General features: G+C 42.7%; 1 protein-coding gene across 1 annotated transcript in view; it reads left to right on the forward strand.

Annotated features, from left to right (window-relative positions):
* Positions 1-15,707, forward strand: part of ANAPC1 (anaphase promoting complex subunit 1) — a gene marked incomplete at its 5' end in the record, with an annotated part of 30,333 nt that extends 14,626 nt beyond the window's left edge. Inside the window, 23 exon segments of the mRNA XM_029085203.1 lie at positions 1-205; positions 1,465-1,583; positions 2,079-2,350; positions 2,672-2,906; positions 4,103-4,194; positions 4,367-4,489; positions 4,657-4,739; positions 4,892-4,970; positions 5,565-5,639; positions 6,333-6,409; positions 6,644-6,734; positions 6,826-6,879; positions 7,184-7,377; positions 7,756-7,842; positions 8,377-8,494; positions 9,353-9,430; positions 9,855-9,922; positions 11,541-11,679; positions 12,075-12,161; positions 12,736-12,831; positions 13,533-13,731; positions 14,528-14,662; positions 15,592-15,707. The exon segment at positions 1-205 is cut by the window's left edge and continues 40 nt beyond it. Of these exon segments, the coding sequence (XP_028941036.1) occupies positions 1-205; positions 1,465-1,583; positions 2,079-2,350; positions 2,672-2,906; positions 4,103-4,194; positions 4,367-4,489; positions 4,657-4,739; positions 4,892-4,970; positions 5,565-5,639; positions 6,333-6,409; positions 6,644-6,734; positions 6,826-6,879; positions 7,184-7,377; positions 7,756-7,842; positions 8,377-8,494; positions 9,353-9,430; positions 9,855-9,922; positions 11,541-11,679; positions 12,075-12,161; positions 12,736-12,831; positions 13,533-13,731; positions 14,528-14,662; positions 15,592-15,707 (2,822 nt within the window).
* Positions 15,708-19,660: the final 3,953 nt, after the last annotated feature.

A 19,660-nucleotide genomic window follows, 5' to 3' on the forward strand; every position in this document is an offset into this window, starting at 1 on the left:
CTGATATTCCCTCTGGAACAGAATCAGAAGAGGATGAGGATGGTATGAATGACATGAACGAGGAAGTGATGTCCCTAATATGGAGTGAGGATTTGAGAGTGCAGGAAGTACGGAGGCTCCTTCAGAGTGCCCGTCCTGTACGTGTCAATGTAGTGCAGATGCCAGAAGCTAGTGACCATGAATACATAGAAGAGAAAGAAAACCGGTAAAAACTGTCTCCATTTCTAGCAGTATTTCGTTAGCATTTCACTCAGGTGAAAAATTGTTTGAATATTTTGGTGGCTTAAAATTAAGTATGTCTAACCAAACAATGCAATATATTTTAGTCTGAATTGAACATTAAAGTATGCAGGCCTGAGTGAAGGACACATAGAAGAGGGCTAGATTTCATAACCCACATCTTTGAAGCTCAGTGTACATCAAAACTCTGCTATATGTGAGTTGGAGGGCTCTCTGAATTGGAGCAGCCTGTGGGAAAGGTTTTTTGAGCCCCAAACAGCATGATGAAACCAGTTGGAGTTTGAAAGCAGATTGTAGCTTTTTTTTTTTTTTTTTTCCCCACCTAAGAAGTATGAAATATGAGCAGGACCTACTCTTCAGAGAACGTACCTGTGTTGAGAACAAAGCATTGTCCATCCCTTGCCTAAAACTGGAAAGCCCTTTCAGGGCTGATCTTACGTCTAAATAAGGTTAAAGTCAGGGGACCTAATTAATTCTACAGAAAGCAAATTCATTGTCCCATCCCTCTTCCTTTTGAAACCAGCTGTTGGAGCCGTTATATGCCTAGTGGCCTCACAATTGTCCCCATCCTGCTTCTTTATTCACTTCTTTTGGTCATGTTAAAAGTATCTTCTTTAAAAAGCAAAAGGAAAAAAACAAACAAACTTCAGAACATCATTAACATGCAAAACACTCTACAGAAGTAGGAAGCTAAAGGAATGCATCAAATTATTGTCTGATCTAACAAGCTGAGTAATCTAACCAGTCTAGAAAGTGTTTCCAGAGTAAATCATAGAGAATTGTGGTCAGCATTCTTGGAAGCACATTATTAATTCTGTACACAGGTTATTACTAGATGTGATCACTAGTCATAGCAAGATCCCATAAGGCAATCAGCTTTGTTTTGCTTTCTTCTTTCACCTTGTTTCTGATATGGCTGCTAAGTTGTCCGTAGCACAGATTTCTTTAGTTAACACCTAGCTTTAAGGGGAAAATAGACACAAGTTTCAACATGATGTCAGCTGAAGTGTAACTTTGAGATTAATCTTGTAAGAATCAAAGATTTGGTTCAAAAGTTTAGCCTACTGGAGGAAAAAAAAAAAAAGAAGGAAAGGAAAGACAACATGCTATCAAAAAACCAGTCTGTCCAGTACCTATTGTCTGTAACTTCATTTTATATCATGTATTTGGAAAAATTTTCTGTATTAAGCAACTGGCTTGTTTTTTCTGTCATCTCCCCAACAGGCTGTTACAGCTGTGCCAGCGAACCATGGCTCTACCTGTTGGACGAGGAATGTTCACTTTGTTTTCATATCATCCTGTTCCAACAGAGCAGTTGCCCATCCCTAAGTTGAATCTAACTGGTATGTTGGTTGGAGTTGGTACCCCATTTCTTTCTGAACCTCTCGTAATTTTTATCCCATCTTCTGTGTCTCTCTGCATAGAGTTCCATAGCTTAAGTGTGCTTTTTTGTGAACAAGTAGCTCTTTTTGTTTTGAATCTGTCACCTACCAGCTTCTTGTTATTAGGCCAGTGTTATTATCTAACACAGGGACCTTCTATCAGGTACTTTCTGAGAAGCAGAGAGAAGTGAAATAAATGGCCTAAGGCCACGCAGCCGATCAGTGTTGATGATATAGAGGACACAGATGCTGCCAAGTCCACCTTGCTGGCTTATCTACTGTGCTGTGCTTCTGTCTTCTGACATGTCTGAAGATGTGCAAGGCTGTCTTCAGATCAGAACTGTTACCTAGCATGCTGTCAAAATTTGTTCACTTGGCACCCTACTAACAGTTGAGAACTGTTTCTGAAGCAGTTTGGATTCACCTGATTGCTTTTAATGATTCTATTGTGGGCAGGCCGTGCTCCTCCTAGGAATACTACTGTTGATCTGAACAGTGGGAACATTGATGTGCCTCCTAACATGGCTTGCTGGGCCAGCTTTCACAATGGGGTAGCAGCTGGCTTGAAGATAGCACCTGCTTCACAGATAGACTCTGCTTGGATTGTCTATAACAAGCCCAAAATTGCTGAACTAGCAAATGAATACGCAGGCTTCCTCATGGCTCTGGGTCTCAACGGGCATCTCACAAAACTCGCCACGCTCAATATACACGACTACTTAACAAAGGTGAGCCCTTACTTCAGCAGCAACAGAGAAATGTGTGTTGGACTTGAATTCTTTAAGCAAAACAAGAAAGAAAAATCAACAGATTTCTTTGAAGCACTGAATTTGGAAGTTTCCTGGTGTGGGAGAGTATCAGAGTTGCTTCATTAATGTTAGTAGTGCAGGACTTTATTTCTGTTTAAAAGATTTTCAGCAATTTTATCACTAAATCTTTCCATATTGTGCACAGCTCATTGGGATAGGTGAATGGAACATTAACAAGTGTTTTTCCTTCTCTGAACACACTTGCTTTCTTTGGTCACTGGCATTTGTTTCCTTTCTCAGGGCCATGAGATGACAAGTATTGGACTATTGCTTGGTGTTTCTGCTGCCAAGTTGGGCACAATGGATATGTCCATTACACGCCTCCTGAGCATCCACATACCTGCCCTCTTGCCACCAACTTCAACAGAGCTGGATGTCCCCCACAATGTGCAAGTGGCTGCCGTGATCGGAATAGGCCTTGTCTATCAGGGCACTGCTCACAGGCACACAGCTGAGGTTCTGCTGGCTGAAATAGGTAGGTGCCAACGCTGAAAAAAACGGGATGAGGACCGGGAGAATCATATGAATGATTTGCACAATGCATCAGGGAGCTGAGAATTTTAATGTTTTTATTTACACACCTGCCACCACAGTATTCACCTCTCATTTTCCAAACCACATCTTCTGTTTTCAGAGGAGCAGAAGTTACTGTGAACTGTGTATTTGTAAAGCATAGAACAATCATAGAATTTACTAGAAAAAATGTAGCAGCATCAGTGCTGGACCTAGACATTTTTTCCATCTGGAAATTTTGTCTGATGAGAGCTGGTCTGGGGTTTCTGGGGTTGCCAGCTACTTATTAAAAGGACTGTTGTAACTACATGTTCCTCCTGACCTGGATGTTGTGTCTGCAGAGATCCTGACCCTCTACAGCATTTGAGCAGATCTTTTGCACACTGCATACGCAATGCATCTATCTGATGCTTCCCAGGCATTTGTTATTTCTCCTGTCTGTCTGTGAGGTCGCTGACACTGAAGAAACCAGAGACAGAGGCACTGGGTGGGGAAAAAATGCTTTCCTCTTGCAAGGACAGTCTTTTTGTCTCACTAGGTTGGTGGAAGTATAGCCATTGTGTCCTAAACTCTCCTGTTACAAATTTTGTTTAAGGCTTTTTAAACAGTAGTCTTTAAGAGCTGTTTCTGAACAGTAAATTTCTGATCTGATTTGCATCCTCATTCTGTGCATAGTTTTTCTGATTTTATTTGTAACAATTAAATTCTTATTCATGTTTATATGTAATTTCAGTTAAAAGGGACTGTATGGTTTATTAAATAGAGAATGGGATAAATTTTAAGGGTGAAATTGTGTCTGTTTCTGGTAGTTTGATATGTGCAGTCTTTTCTAGCAACAGCTTTTGAACTCTGCCGACAGCTTTTGGATAGGTTCAGAGGTCTTAAAGTATACGTGGTTGTAATATGGCATTTTTACTGTGTCTCTGAACTCCAAGTATATAATTTAGCAATATATACTGCTTCTGGAAGAGTTTGCCATTTGATGATGGTTGGATAATATGACAATTATTTGTAATTCCACTGAGAACTTCCCTCGCTTCCTTGAGAAGGGACAGATTTTTTTTTTTCCTCATTTCATTAGGAATGTATTGCTTAATTAAACAATGTTTACTTAGCTGGAACTTTAAAAGAATTATTTCACTGTTTTGTTTTCTCCAGGACGTCCCCCTGGACCAGAAATGGAGTATTGCACAGACAGAGAGTCCTATTCACTTGCATCTGGGCTAGCCTTAGGCATGGTTTGCCTAGGGGTAAGTGCTTCTCTTCATTTCAACTGCAATTAGTAGAAAAATCATGATATACTGGGGTGGGGTAATAAGAGCTATTTCATCTCTGACTCCTGACTGCCTTTGGCCAAAAGCAATTTTTTCCTCATGTAGGAAGACACTTCCATATTATTTCTTTTTCTCTTCATTCCTTTAGCACGGCAGTAATTTAATAGGCATGTCAGACCTCAATGTTCCCGAGCAGCTTTACCAGTACATGGTTGGGGGTCACAGGCGATTCCAAGCAAAGAAGCACAAGTCTCCCAGTTATCAAATCAAGGTACGTGTTGATGATTTTTTGCTCGTTTAAGCTGAAAATAGCAATAGGTAGAAGTCTGGGAGGTGTGTGTCTTGATGCACCAAGTGACTCTGAATGCCTATGTACGTCACTACAGGCTGTTGTCTTCCTAGTCAGCTGGTCTGATAGTGTGCATTGTATTTTTGCAGGAGGGAGACACCATAAATGTGGACGTTACTTGTCCGGGTGCCACGCTAGCACTTGCTATGATCTACCTAAAGACTAATAACAGGTATTCACCTTGGAATTGCTCAGACATTTTGCAGTAACCTGTGATAGCAGTTTAAACTGCCATAATGTTGACTCTGCTTTGTGCTGCTTACTCGGTTTTGTGCGTTGCTGAAATATGATCTGGAAACCTTCTTCCTTTACTGTGCTCTGCAGATCCATTGCTGACTGGCTTCAAGCACCAGATACCATGTATCTGCTGGACTTTGTAAAACCAGAGTTCCTATTACTGAGGGTAAGATTTTCTTCTGTTTCATTTCTCAGTCTACTTAATGATACTTTTTTCTTAATCCAGCCCACATACCTATCATGCAGAATCCTTTAGGTAGCTGGTAACCCTGTTGCTTGCCAGCCCTACTCATACCTTCAAACAATTTCTGCTTGTAGTAGGACAGCTTGCTTTTCATGCAGCACTAGAGACAGAATTAATTTGAGAATATTTGAATGATACATTTTATGTGGATTGTTAAATTGTTTAGTTATTTTTTTATAGCTTTTCCCAAATTAATTTCACAGATAAAAACTAATTTAAGCCTTAGCATCTGTTATAAGTACATAGTGAATTTTCACCCGAGTTTACCAGCTAAAGATACAGAACTTGAAAGGTTTTGGTTTGTGGTTTTTTTTTCTGCAAGCGAAATTTTCATCTCTTAAAATAAAAACTACTTTGTTATTTCTGATATGAAGGCGGAGAAACTGTGAAGAAGCTGCTGGTGGGTAACTGGATTACCTGCGCTTCTGGATGCGTTTAGTACATTAAAAAATACCACTGATGTTTGTGCTGGATTTTTTTTTTCTTCCTTATGTTTTGGCTTTCTCACTTTTTTAGACCTTGGCTCGATGCCTGATTTTGTGGGATGACATCCTGCCCAATTCCAAGTGGGTTAATAGCAACGTGCCTCAGGTAGGTGTTTACAGTTAATGTGTTTACTTCCCAATTTTACATCTCACTGAATTGTTCTGTGTGTGAACATTTCCTTAGTCACATGAGCTGTACAAGAAAATGTACGTGAATCATGTTCACATGACAGAGATGATGGTTACATTTGATTCTTGGGCCATTATGGGAGCACTGGGGACTCTTGTCCCGTCATACTAGAGTGGGGAGGATTGAGGAGGGATGCAGCTGTTCAAGACACAGAGTGGTGCCAGAGAGGGATAGAGATTAAACTTTCCTCCACATTGATGGAACGAGAAGCCACGTGCAAAATTGCTGCAAGGAGGTTTAAGTTAAGCATTATGGATAACTTAGATATTTATCTATCAGAAATACAGGATGCTGATGGACTACATAGCCTCTTGAGGTCTCAGGCTGTTCTGTTTTCTCTTGTATGTGAGTACATACAGTAACACTGTGCTTCTGACAGTCTTGCCATTGTTGTAAAAATCTTTAAGGGACCAGATCCAGGAGCATTGAAAGGTGTCCCTTTTGGATCAGAAGTACCATGGAGCAATAACATGTGGAAAGAAAAACAGCTTTTATATGCCTGTGAAACAGAACTGTTATGTATCACTTACTAACCCTTGATGCCCGGAGTTTCGATTGATTGATCGGTTTCCCCTGAATTAATTTTTCTATCTTTTATGCTTTTTGTAGATCATAAGAGAGAACAGCATATCTCTTCATGCGACAGAGCTGCCTACATCTGAAGACCTGAGTTTAGAAACATTAGCGTAAGGAACATGTAAAAAATTCTACTGAAAAATGCAGCTGAATTCTTTATAGAGCTATCAGTGTGCAAAAAAAAATATATCTCTCTTGATATTTAGGGAATTTTATTCTCTGTTTTCTGTAAAGATTATGTCTTTCTTTTCAGTTTTCCCTTTTTTAATTATAAAGGAGTTTGTGATGTGTATTCAGATGAGAAAAAAAATATTTAGTCATTTCCTGTTTATGTTGCTTATTAGGCAAGCTCATGTCTACATCATTGCTGGAGCATGTTTGTCACTTGGATTTCGATTTGCTGGTTCAGAAAATCTGGCAGCATTTAAGTGCTTGGTAAGAGGTTTTTATTTTTTCCCTTCATTTTCCATAGAGCTATAACTTATCTTTTGTATCTGTATTTAGTATGCATTTCTTTTCTTTCCAGTACAAATATGCAACAGATTTCCTGAAGTGTTTGTCAGCACCAACAGCTTCAATAGTAAGTTTTTTCTAGTTTTCTCTCAATGAAAAGGAGGCTTTGTTGTGTAACATAGTTTGATAACCTTCACCAAAACCTTAATGGAAATGAAAACATCCCTTTTACTTTTCTGTATTACAGACTATTTGTAGACTGTGGTAGGGCTATGAATCATTTTTGTTAAGGACTTTGCTGGTTCTCCGCTCTCCCTCTTTCTGTGGAATGTGGTTTTCAATCTCTGGGGTAGACAGCAGTGTATTAGACCGACGAGAAGCGTGTGTTTGACCAGAGAAGTGCAATAATGCCTTCCCTATTCTGCTTGAAGACAGGTCACTATAATCTCGAAACATGCTTGAGCGTCTTGCTGCTGTCTCTTGCAATGGTGATGGCTGGCTCTGGAAACCTCAAAGTCCTTCAGCTTTGCCGTTTCATGCACAAGAAGACGGGTGGAGAGATGAACTATGGGTTCCACCTGGCTCACCACATGGCTTTGGGGCTTCTCTTTCTGGGAGGAGGAAGGTAACTTACCATTTCCGAAGGCAGACTTTTTATTCTTCTTTCGTGTCTCCTGCAAAAACTGGAGCAGTGTACAATTTACTGTTTGGTTTGTTTTTTAAACAACATATGGATGCATAAAGACGCCTTCTATTGCAAATGAAAGTCCTGTTGTTTTCTAAATACTGCATTACTTAAATGCCACAGGAATGTTTCTGACTACTGAGTGTTTATTTCCTAGTGCTGTATGTTTATTTTGACTGCTGTAGAATCACATTTATAAATTAATTGCTTGTATGCTCTTTGCTAATGTCCATCCCTTCCCTGGGACACCAAAATGTTTTCAACACCTGTGACCAGTGTTTGTTAGCAGGGAGACTAATAGATAATGTTTTTCTACAGATATTCACTGAGCACTTCAAATTCTTCAGTTGCTGCTCTCCTTTGTGCTCTGTACCCTCACTTCCCTGTTCACAGCACGGACAATAGGTAAGGGTTTCCTAGGGTTCATATTTCCTTAAGGTAAATCATCTTCTTACAAAGGAGGTTATCTAGAGGCAAATGACCTAGAATTTTTACCTGGGTACTCTGTAAATATTTTTTTAATTTGATGGGTTTTTTTTTTTAAAAAAAAACAACCAAAAGTGAAAAACAGAAGAAATAAGTGGAGATACAAAATGATGGTCGTAGTCTTTGATCAGTGAGGAAGTGCAAGCAGGTTTCTTGAGGCTCTAGGTTGTGTTCCTGTGTCTTGACTATTCCAGTGTGCTCAGCAGAAAAGTGTTTTATGGAAGAGCTGTCCATTTATGGCTCTTAATCAGTTTTAACTATGATTTGTGAAGTCCTATTCTGTTAGCTAATGCTAACATGTTAAAGCAGTATAAAACCTACTACATTACTACAGATTTTCTCTTTAGTTTAATCAACAGCTGTATTTGGTTACTGAGCTGTGTGTAGTTTGGTATTTGGGGATTATTCCCTGCCTGTACCGCACAGTGCTGAATTCCTTGTTCCCACACACAGGTACCACCTTCAGGCTTTGCGTCACTTGTACGTGCTGGCGGCAGAACCAAGGCTCTTAACACCCGTCGATGTGGATTCAAACACTCCTTGTTATGCACTGATAGAGGTTACATACAAGGTAATGTGTCTGGGAGCCAATAAGGAGTGAATGCCTTCGAGGAGGTGTGGGAGACTGATATACCAAAGGCATGCTATTTTCATTCTTGTGGCCAGCAGTCTTGGGTTTGTTTTCAGGTTGTGGCAGAGATGAGCCAAATTCTACGCAAATAATTGAAGGTCTGTGCTCAGCCCACTCACACCTTCCATGTGCTTTGATGTCACCTTGAGAGCCGAATACAGGACAAATGAAAGGCACCACAAAGTCTTTCAAACAGTCAAGTGTGTAATGACTTACCCGGGGTCATAGCTCTTCTCTTCCTAAAGAAGGAAGGGCATTCAAAAGCACAGAGGTGGTTGGAACAATCTGTGGTTTTAAAAGCCTTCTTCTAATACTCCTGAAACTGGCAACTTGGTGTCTGTCCTTGGTGCCTGCATTATGTGTCTTTCAGGGAAGAGTCCTTTCTGCAGGGTTTATTTTGTGCAGGCTTACATGAGACAGGTGATCTCATGAAAGGACTAAAGAAAGGGTCCTTGGGATTTCAGGGGAGAAGAGGCACGGCACAGATGCCTTGTGGTTCTGGCAGAGAGTTGTGCATGTTCATAATATAGTTTACTTCTCACACCTTCAGATTTCAGTTGAAATGTGCCTGATTTGCACGATGTTATGTGTTGATCCATCCATGAGAAATACACCTTTAATTTAGGTTTATGTTTCCTGACATTAAAGGCAATGCTGAGTCATGTATTTACTCAGAACTCGGGAACAGAAACTGACTGACTTCTGCTAGTGGAGTTATTATAAATGAGATGCACATTTTCTTTCTTTTCACACAAAAATGAGCTTTACTAATATGTGAATACTGGTGGCATTTTGAAGGGCACACAGTGGTATGCAGAAGCCACCGAGGAACTGATGGCACCCACACTTCTTCCAGAGCTTCACTTACTGAAGCAGGTAAAGGAAATTTCCATTTTAATGAGGAATTCAATCACCCAGTTTGTGTCAGAGACAGTGTAAGAACAGAGACCTTGTGACTTTTCTTTGATTCCCTGTCCAGCCTTAGCCAGACTCTGGACAACACTGTCCCATAGTAATGTCTCCAAAGATGATTCTGTCACTATGGAGCACGTGTTAAATTATGCCACACACTCCTCTTCGATCTAGATTGTAATGCTTCCAACGCCTGGTATAGCAGGGAGTTCCCTGTGCCAGAAAGCTTCACTGTAGGAGAGACAAAGCTAGATGCTCTTCCTGAGTTTTCAGGGTGGGTAGCACTATAAAAGGGCCCATGCCTTTTTAAGGGTCCAGAGAGAACTGTAGGCTTATGTAGAAAACTCTCAGTTTTATGATTGTGTAATAAAAATGCTTACATTGACAGATCAGAGTGAAGGGACCACGGTACTGGGAATTACTAATAGATTTAAGCAAGGGAACGAATCATCTAAAGTAAGTATTCTTTATAATGCCTAACTGAATAATGACCTTGTAGTAATATTTTATATATATATTTTTTTTTTTAAACTCCTGTACTTGTAACACGTATGGTTTGGAAAGAAGTCTGATTTTGATCGGTTCACTGTTGTGCATTTGACAGCACTTTAGGGTGTAGAAAGAAACTGCGTAGTTGGTTTCACCTATTGATGTGAATAATTCATGCAAAAACAGGGCAGGGGAAAACCTGATAGTAAAAACCGCAGATATTGGCAGCAGGATTAAGCAGTACCAGAAACCATCTTAAACTCATGGTTTTAGTTTAGTTTTGAGTTGATGTGATGTCATGTTTCCCAGACTGTTGATACGGTAGTTAGCTAACTGTTACTGCTTTGTAAAATACTATTTTTCTCTTGTTACGTGAAGTATACAAAGTATTGCTTACTGCATTTTAACTCTCCGTCAGGCAACTGTGAAAAACAGAAATCTTACCGGAATACAGTATCTGTGGGTAAAATCATTCTCATCTTTGCGCTGTTAACAGCCTACAGTGTAACTTGTCGCTGTGAGTAGTACAGAAGAAGCCAGCTGCATCTTTCATCAGTAACATGGTTTTTCTTGTTACTTCAAATGCCACTGCTGAGATTCAGTTAGGCACTCCAGTGCAGCATCTATTGGTCCACACCTTTAAAGATAACAAACAGGACTGAGGCAGAGGCCTCCAGGTCAGGAGGCACGTACTGATTCATCTGCTGCACCAGGACTGACAGAAGCCAGCTTTGTCCTTCTGAGTTCAGCCTGTACCACACTTGAGCACTTGTTTGTCCAAAAGAGCCTTCCTGTGCTGCTGCAGTAGAAACCAGTGTGGGTGACTGAGGTGCTTGCTCTAGGTGCTTTGAATCTGCCAGCTCTCATGTCACAACAATGATCATATTGTCTTGTCCCCTGACTTTTAAAATGGTAGGGACCTGGCTGGCAGTGTTTTGGGGTTAAATGCATGTGTGAGAAATAATTTTCCCTATTTTACCACACATGAATTGCTGCTATATTGTTATGCTAAGTAGTTAGTTTCAATACAGATAATTCAGTTATTTTAAGGATGTCCAGTGCCTACAGTTAATGGGGCAACTGATGCTCTAAATCAGGTAAACGTGCAGCTGCTTTGCATTAGTGCAGCTTTGAACTGCTGCACACTTCTGTTTGTGGGACTGGTCAGGAACAGCGGGGTTTGGTTGGTTTTTTTTTTTTTTTTTTTACATGGAGAAAGGACCATCACAGCACACCTTTAAAGCTGTGGATACCAACTTGCATGGTTTTCCATGGTGCTCGGAGCTCATCCTAGAAGAATCTAACAAGGATCTAGAACGGCTTCAGGAAGTTATATTCTGTATATCAGTAGGGCTCATCCCTTTTTCATCACTCTTGTCTGCCATCACCGTTTGATAGCAGCCTACCCTGAAGATACCAAGATTTCTGTGTATACACAAGTGGGGCAGGATTTAAATAATCAGGACAAAGCCTAAACACGGATATTATCACATATGAGCTATTGGAGCTCACATTTCCTTGATGAGGTTCTGCCTCATTGTGTAGATGTATAAATTTAAAGTAAGCACCGCTGTTGTTATTTCAGATCAATTCTTTCAAAGGGTGGCGTCTTGTACGTGAAGCTGCGAGCTGGGCAACTCTCCTACAAGGAAGACCCGATGGGCTGGCGCAGTCTCTTAGCACAGACCGTTACTCACCGAAATTCTGAAGCTCGGGCATTCAAGGTATCACTCCCAAACTGGTTTCCTGACAGGAATGCTGCCTCTAGAAAGGCTGAGGGAAGCACAGCAGGTTGTGCTGTGTTGTTTATTTTCAGCACCTAGCTTTGCCACATGGTTATGAGAACTGAAGTTACTTGCTTTGCTTGAGGGAAAGGAAGTCTGGTGGCTTTCACAGGGCATGTGATGAGCTTAAGCTAAGAGCAGCTCTGTGAATGAATGTACGTTTGCTGTGGGCAGACAGAGGCGTTGGACGCGTTTTGCCCATGATGTGCTTTATGTAGGTTACAGTCTTCTCACTTGTTTGCTGGGGAAGGAAGGATTGGGTATAAAGTGCTATTAATTTGTGCAGTAAAACCAAAAAGTCCATTTTGAAAGTGTGTTTTAATCTGTTTTTTTAGCCAGAAGCAATTTCAGCTTTCACTTCTGATCCTGCTCTGTTTTCATTCGCTGATTATTTTTGCAAACCAACTGTGAACATGGGCCAGGTATGATGCCAGCACGTGGACTAGCGTGGTTTCTTGCTTGCATTAATAAAAGGTGGGAAAAACCTACATTAAACTAAAGAACTGAATTCAGTCCTTCCAGTAGTGAGGACAGGGAATATTCTAAGGGATAGGTGTAAAACAGTGTTGACCCTATGGTTTTTATTGGGTTTGTTTGGTTTTTTTTTTCCATTGGTTACATCACGGTTGCTGCTAGTTGTCTACACCAGTTGTATTCATTGCAGAGTGTCTTTAACAAATACTGAAAGCCCTGTTCAGTCTCCTGAAGTGTTTAGGTGAAGCCACTGCAGAAGGGAAGGGTTACACAATGAATACAGAAGGGAAGGGTTACACATGCACAAAATGACTTAAGGGAGGGAGTGAAATATTGCTGCATTATGCCTACTTTTAATAAGTCCAAGAATGAAAGCAAGCTGTGTAGGATTGTTAGCTATCATTAATTTATGTAATGTCAGTGCATGGGTTAACTTTAATGGAAGGAAATGTGAGCAATGCAAGGACCTGAAATAAATTGTATCTAGCATGTGTGCTTTGTTAAACATGTGTCTTTTATCAGAAACAGGAAATCCTGGATCTTTTCTCCTCAATTCTTTATGAGTGTGTTACCCAAGAAAATCCAGAGATGCTGCCCACGTACATAGCAATAGATCAGGTGGAGTAAACACATTTTCTTTTTTAAAGCTACACTTTTGTGGGGAGTGTGAGAATGTGTATTGGCATAACCTGAGAGAACTGTGGGAACTGAAGGGATGCATGTCTGGAGATATGAGAAGCACCTGCATCAACAAGGCCTGAGAAAGGAACCTTGAAATGTATCCAAAAGAGGTACCCTGGCAAGCAAACAGGGAGGGATGCACGCAAAGTCCATCAGCCAATTAGGGGCATGTGAACTGCTCGTGCTGTGAGTGAAGAGCCAATAACATGTTAACGAGTGTGGGTGATTTCATTAGTTTTGGGGTATAAATATAACTGTATTAGAACAAATAAATGGCTTCTTGCTTGATCATATTGTAGTAAAGTCCATGATTGAGTTCCCGCACACTTTGGCATAAGAGGATTGTTCATTGCATGTGATTTTTGTATAGAAGACAGAAAGGAAGAAGAGGAGACATATTTCTGAGCTTACAGGGAGATAGCAGAGATTTTAAAAGCAAATTGGAAAATAACTTATGTTAATGAAAACTGAAATTACACCAGAAACATTATCTGGCAGTTTTTCTCAGTAGGTGCTCAGAAGGGCAGCCCTTGGCAATAGGGGGTTTAGGATTCATTTACTTAATGTTTGTGACAGCAATGTTTCTTTCCTCCTCTAGTTCGTGTTCTCACTGTCACTTTGTATTTCCCCTCTGCTAGGCTGTGAGGAGATTAGAAAGAAGAGAAATGTCCGAGACATTCGAGCTGTGGCAGATAAAGCTGGTGTTAGAATTTTTCAGTTCCAGAAGTCACCAGGAGAGGATGAGCAGGAATCCAAACCGAGGACTCTTCATGAACTCTGAGTTTCTGCCTGTGATGAAGTGCACTATTGATAACACTTTGGATCAGTGGCTTCAAGGTATAGAGAAGATAGCTTTGCTCCTACAGCCGTGGTCGCAATTCAGCGTTCTTGTCTTCTTACTGAGTTGACTCTTGCCTCAACAGTACTGAAAAATGATAACTGAAGGGAAGGCACTTGCATGTTAGCATAGAACAACTTGTTTTCAGTTTGAGAAACATTTGCTGAAGAATTATGTTTGACTGTATTGGGTGGAAAGTTTAGTTAACGTGGAAGGTTATGTTTCCCAGAGAAAATGCTTTCCTAATGTTGCACTGAGAGAATTTTCTAGGAGCAAAAGGGAGGGGTGACCACAGCAGAGAACAGGGTGTAGGGTGGCCATGGCAGAAGGAAGAAGGTTTGCAAACAAACCCTAGCCCACCTTCTGTGGGGAGATCTTCCCCTACAAGAAAGCTGGGGAAGGACTTTTCATAAGGGCAGTTAATGACAAAACAAGGGGAAATGGGTTTAAGCTGAAAGAGGGGAGGTTTAGATTAGAAGGAAGAAGTTCTTCACTGCGAGGGTGGTCAGACACTGGAACAGGTTGCCCAGAGAAGTTGTGGATGCCCCCTCCCTGGAAGTGTTTAAGGCCAGGCTGGATGAGGCTTTGAGCAACCTGGTCTAGTGGAAGGTGTCCCTGCTGATGGCAGGGGGGTTGGAACTGGATGATCTTTAAGGTCCCTTCCAACCCAAACCATTCTGTGATTCTATGGAGACTATTCTCATCAGGCTTTTTCTGTGGAAATACTGTTGTCTTGCCTTTCTGTTTCTTCCCACAAATGCTCCCTAAATTTCATCAGTGTCTTGTATGTTACAGCTGGAGGAGATGTCTCTCTGCATTCCTACCTAAGTGGGCAGCCCACAGAGGAGTCTCAGTTGAGCATGCTGGCTTGCTTCCTTATTTACCACTCTGTCCCGACACCAAGTCAGCTGGCAGCTGGAGGCTTGGAAGGTAAGACTGGAGTGCAGGACAGCACCCTGAACTTGCATGGACATACACTCCTGGGTTTGGCTTTGCACACTAAAAGGAGTATATCCTGTAAATTGTGTGACAGTGTGCCTTTCCTCTGAAAGCTGTTCCATCAATTTCTATTCTTTATTAATTGTCTTGAATCTGGACATAAAAGGTTGAGACTTTATGCAGGACTAAAGAAGTCAGAATTAGCCTGTATAAAAAAAAGTCTTGACTTCTTCCTGACCTGCAGGTAATGATGTTCCCACAGGCAGCGGGACCAAATAATACAGGCTGTAATGGGGAAAATGTTCCTTTTTTTTGGGCTAGCCATATCCCAATTATGCTTTAAATCTCTTTTCTGTAAGTACCTAGGGAATACTTTATCTGGGGATATACTAGTCCACCTCCACTTGCCTCAAGTTTCTCAGATTGCAAAAGAAATGCAACTGGACTTCAATTTGGGGAACTTTGTGACTTGCTTAGGGGCATGACATGAATATTACCACCTCAGTGGTGAGAGCAATCTGTTGCTGAAGGCCTTGCAGAGACTGCAGCCCCAAGCCCAGGAGACTGATGCAGGCAATGGCAGCCTGAGCGTACAGGCTAATGTGTCTCATCTTGGATGTTTTCCAGTCAGGTGCCTGGATATCTGTTCGGGTCAAAAGGCCTTTATGGAAATCCTGGTTTTCTATGTCCTCTCTACCTATTCTGGGAGTTCCTGCCACATTAATTGAATTTGGGATTTCTTTAAATTCTAATATAGAATATACTTTTTAGTCAGTGTTGCAACAAAATGAGTAGCAGTGAGCACATCTCCAGAGATAAACCTGAATGCTGGCCAGCTTTCCTTCTTCTTGACAGTTCTTTTATTGGGCAAATGTTAGACTGGTACGTGCTCATTTTCTTTCTTTCTTTAATCTCTTTAGGAAGCACAAACTTCTCGGAGCTGCTTTTGAAGTTCAAGCAGTTGAATATGCCGGTTCGTGCGTTGCTAAGGCTCGCTCCCCTGTTGCTCGGAAATCCACAGTCCATGGTGCTGTAGGTCCAAGGCATTCATTCTGCGTGCGGTTACTGAAGGACAGAGCCAGCTGTGTGGGTTTTTTTCATGCTTTTCAAAAACATACAGGTAAAATGTACTTGATTTTGTAACTTCTCAAACAACACAAACTTCAAACTTGTCCCCAGATGTGGTGACTATGACCAGGAGTTATTTATAAATTGTTACAATGAATAAAAAAGAAATTGTAAGAGTAAACTAATAATAAATTTACTTTTGTAACTAAGGATTGTTTACAACTATGTCTTTTGTGGTAAATTTTAAAGTGGCCTTGGCTGGAAATCAGACAATTTCCTTGTTTTTATATCTTCTTTGCTTGTCCTGTATCTTAATCTGCTTCCATGAGGTGCTGTAGATTTTAGAAGATAGGCAGCCCAGAAGACACCAGACTTGCTTTTCCTCTTGGGTCTCTGACTGGAAGGGAAAGCAAGCCACCTGCCGTGCCGCTCACATCATCCAAATATGATTTCCAAGAACTGGCATGATCTTTCAGTCTCATTCATGCAATATTTTTTCTTCTGGTCTCATACAGGCTACTGCATATGTCTGCCATAAGCATATGTGCTCTGTAAGTATAAATGGTTCTGCTTCGACATAGTTACTACTGCACTGTTTACATCTTTTTTTTTTTTCTCTAATCTTTGTTCTGCAATTAGTCAGTAGCTGCTGAGAAAACACCACCTGCCTTCACTATGTTACGTTATGTCTGGGCAAGAACTGAAACTACTTACAGACAATTTAAATAATTGGGCATTCGTTTGTGTTTCCTTCATCTCTGCTACGATGCCTTATGTGTTTCCCCAGATCACAGAATTTGGAGCGTGGCTGGTTCCATATTTGTTCTGGGAAGACCAAGCACTTAACTTTTCATAAAACAGGTGGAGTTACTCTCATAAAAGCAGCCAGAAGTTGATTGATTACTACTAAAAGAGCAGCCAGAACCAAGCTGTTGGACTCTACTTATTCTGAAGTTTCAAATTTGATCTTATTTTGTGGGACTTGTGCTGATCCTGGTCCCCTTTTTTTTTTTTTCCAAACCCCTATGTTGGGGAACCAAAGGAATTTTAGGGAGGGGACAAATGGATGAAGACAATTAGGAGTGATTATGAAGAAAGCAAAAGTAGAAATATCTTACAACCCTTCTAAATATTATTAAAAATAACACTTTTAATGTGTATTAACCGAGGTCTTCAGTTGCTTAAGATATCCTGAAGCAAGGATGTGAGCTCTAACCTTATGGAGCCCAAGACAAATCCCAACCCCTTCCCCCTTTTTCAAGCTGTTTAGAAGTCAATCGAATTTCCTTGGGCACACACATAGAGAATTCAGAGGGCTTTTTTCAGGCTTTTTTTGTATATATTAACAAATATAGTGGACAAAGAGCTCAAAGGCAGCTGCTTTGGAGCTATAGCTGGGACGCCAGCCCCCTGAGCTGTCCTGTTTGTGGGTTGCATGGCTCCCTGCGTTGGCTGTGGGAAGTGAGCGGATGGGTTTTCTCTCCAGGCTCCATCGAGTGACCTGGGGTTGACACTCTCCTGTGTCATGCTGCTGGCTCCAAGTCAGGATGGAGGTTGCAAAAAAGGATGAGCCTGACACATAACATGCTCGTGGGTGGAGCAGTGAGGGCAAGAGGAAATCAGATGTGTCCTGAGGGAAGTTCGTGTGCAGAGTGCACAGGAGCTGTCTTAGGGTTTGCATGTGAGATTTTGGAAAGGAGAGGGAGTGTATCTGACAGCTGTAGCCTGGAGACATTGGGGTTTAGTTGTTTCAAAAACAAAACAAAAATCACCTGCTCCAAAGTTACCTTTGTTGTTGTGTGAATTAAATAAGGCCATTGAGAAGTATGGAAAACCCCACTTCTGCCAGTGGGGGCCATGAAATCTAGCTGTGCCATCGGTCCTGGCTGTTCCTGCTCCTGGGACCACGGTTCGCACTGGCCTCGGGGGTGTGCATACCTCCTCCCTCAGTTACAGCCTGGGGAAGTTGTTTTCTTCCTTCTAAATTGGGGAAATGTGAAGCATTAAACACTCGCTTCCCAAAGCAAACGAAACTGTGCTTTCTCCAGCTCTCCACCCCTGACTTTTTGGAGGACAAATCTTTTTTAGCCTCCTAAAGGTTGAACCACAAACGCAGAACAAATTGCCCAGGTTTCTCTCCGTTATTTTTTTGCCCTGTGCATTCTGCAGGAGGAAGAGCAGAAAATGCTAATGCTGGAACTGAAGGTGTGCTAATGCCTCACACTCTCCTGCTGGATAAAAGGGGTTTTGTCCCACGTTGGAGGCATTTTGGACAGCAGTCCAGTACCTGGGGTCCATGCTCCTGCTGGCACAAACCTGGTGATGCCTGGTGGCTTGGGAAGCTGGAAGCTGAAGATGCAGTTGACCACAAAAAAGCAAAGCAGGCTTTAAGCAAGCCTCTGCAAGGAGTTGCAAAGCTCAGCTTCCCCAGGCCTGGAGGAAGTCTCTCCTGTGATGCTGGGAGCACAACAAGCCCAGGGCACAGCTCTGCCACCTCAGCAGTGCCCTGCCTGCCATTGCTTCAGCCTCGGGGGTAGGAAGGGGAGCGTGTGGGTGTGTGTGTGTGTTCGAGCCTCTTGAGCTGCATGAAGTCAAGAGCAGAGAAGCTTCCTGTTTCCTTTTTAAGGTTTAGCAGAATTTGAAAGCAGCCGCCGCTGTGACCTGGACCAATGATCTGGGCAGAGCAGCGGGGGAGTTTCAGCTCGGGGTGCCTGGCGCCCGTTATGAATGCCAGCTTCGCTCTCCCGGACTCACATGGAGCCCTCATATTGCCTCCAGCCCCGGGGGTCTGCCTCAGCCCCCGGCCTGCCAGGGTAAGGTGCTATTTACTGCTGTGGGCAAGGCTTTGTGAGTGGGTTAAAACGCTGGTTCCTTTAGCTGCTGGCCATGAATTGCAAAGGAGATGTATATGCGTTAGGTTTTGCAATGCCCTACGCTTCTCGTGGTGCTTGGGCCAGGCTCTCTCAGGGTGAATATTTTAAATTTCGCATGTTTAAACTGTGAGCACTGGCTGCTGGTTGGGTTTTGGGCTCTGCCTCGTCCCACTGCAAGTCCCCAAGCACCTGTGGAGCCTGTGCTGCCCCCAGGCAGGAAGGGGCTCTTCTTGGGGAGCCCTGGCTGCCATGGGGTGGTGGGAGGACTTTATGGGGGTGCTTTGGGAGGTGCGGGGGGCAAGGCAGGGGCAATGTCAGCACAGAGAGCAGAACCTCCCCTCTGCCTCTCCTGGTGTGATGCCCTGTGCCCACCATCCCAGCACTTCAAAGCCTCCCCCCCATTCCCTTACAGGCTCTCGCTTGCCCCTGCCATAGGTGGGTGAGCACCCTGCCAGCAAGGGGACCCATCCAGCCCCCCAGCAAGCTGCAGGCTGGGGGGTCCTTGGGGCAACCCTGGGACCTGCTCTGGTCTCTGCCTGCGGGCAGTTGCAGGTCTGGGAGCGGGGCTGCTCAGCCCCTTGGGGGTCTTTGCAGCAGCTCTGTTTGGGCACAGAGCCATGGGGAGATGGGACATGGAGGCTCTCTGCCACCCATCAGCACCACCCCTTGGACTCTTCCTCCCACACTGGGTTCCCACGCCCGGAAAACTGTGGGTGGCAGCTCCCAGCAGGAGCCTGGCACAGCAAGGGACAGCAGCTGAGCTCCTCTGGCGTCAAGGCTCAGTACCCGGAGTGCTTAGTCACCTTTCTGGGGTTTTATTTTTATGCTGTGCTTGCAAGCTCTTTGCATGCTCTCCCTTGGGCTTTGGGTGAGGAAAGGCAGCACTGAGGTGTCCTCCTGCCATTCCTGGCATCCCCCCACGCAGGACCTGCCCTTTTGTGCCATGGGAAGCATATACATCCCCATCCAACTCATCCCAAACTGCACTTGCTTTGGCTCTGCTCATGTTTCCCTAGGGCTGTCCTGGAATTGAGTGGCTCTGCAGGGT

The sequence above is a fragment of the Antrostomus carolinensis genome, unplaced genomic scaffold, assembly GCF_000700745.2.
Source record: "Antrostomus carolinensis isolate BGI_N321 unplaced genomic scaffold, ASM70074v2 scaffold21835, whole genome shotgun sequence".
Lineage (NCBI taxonomy): Eukaryota > Metazoa > Chordata > Aves > Caprimulgiformes > Caprimulgidae > Antrostomus > Antrostomus carolinensis.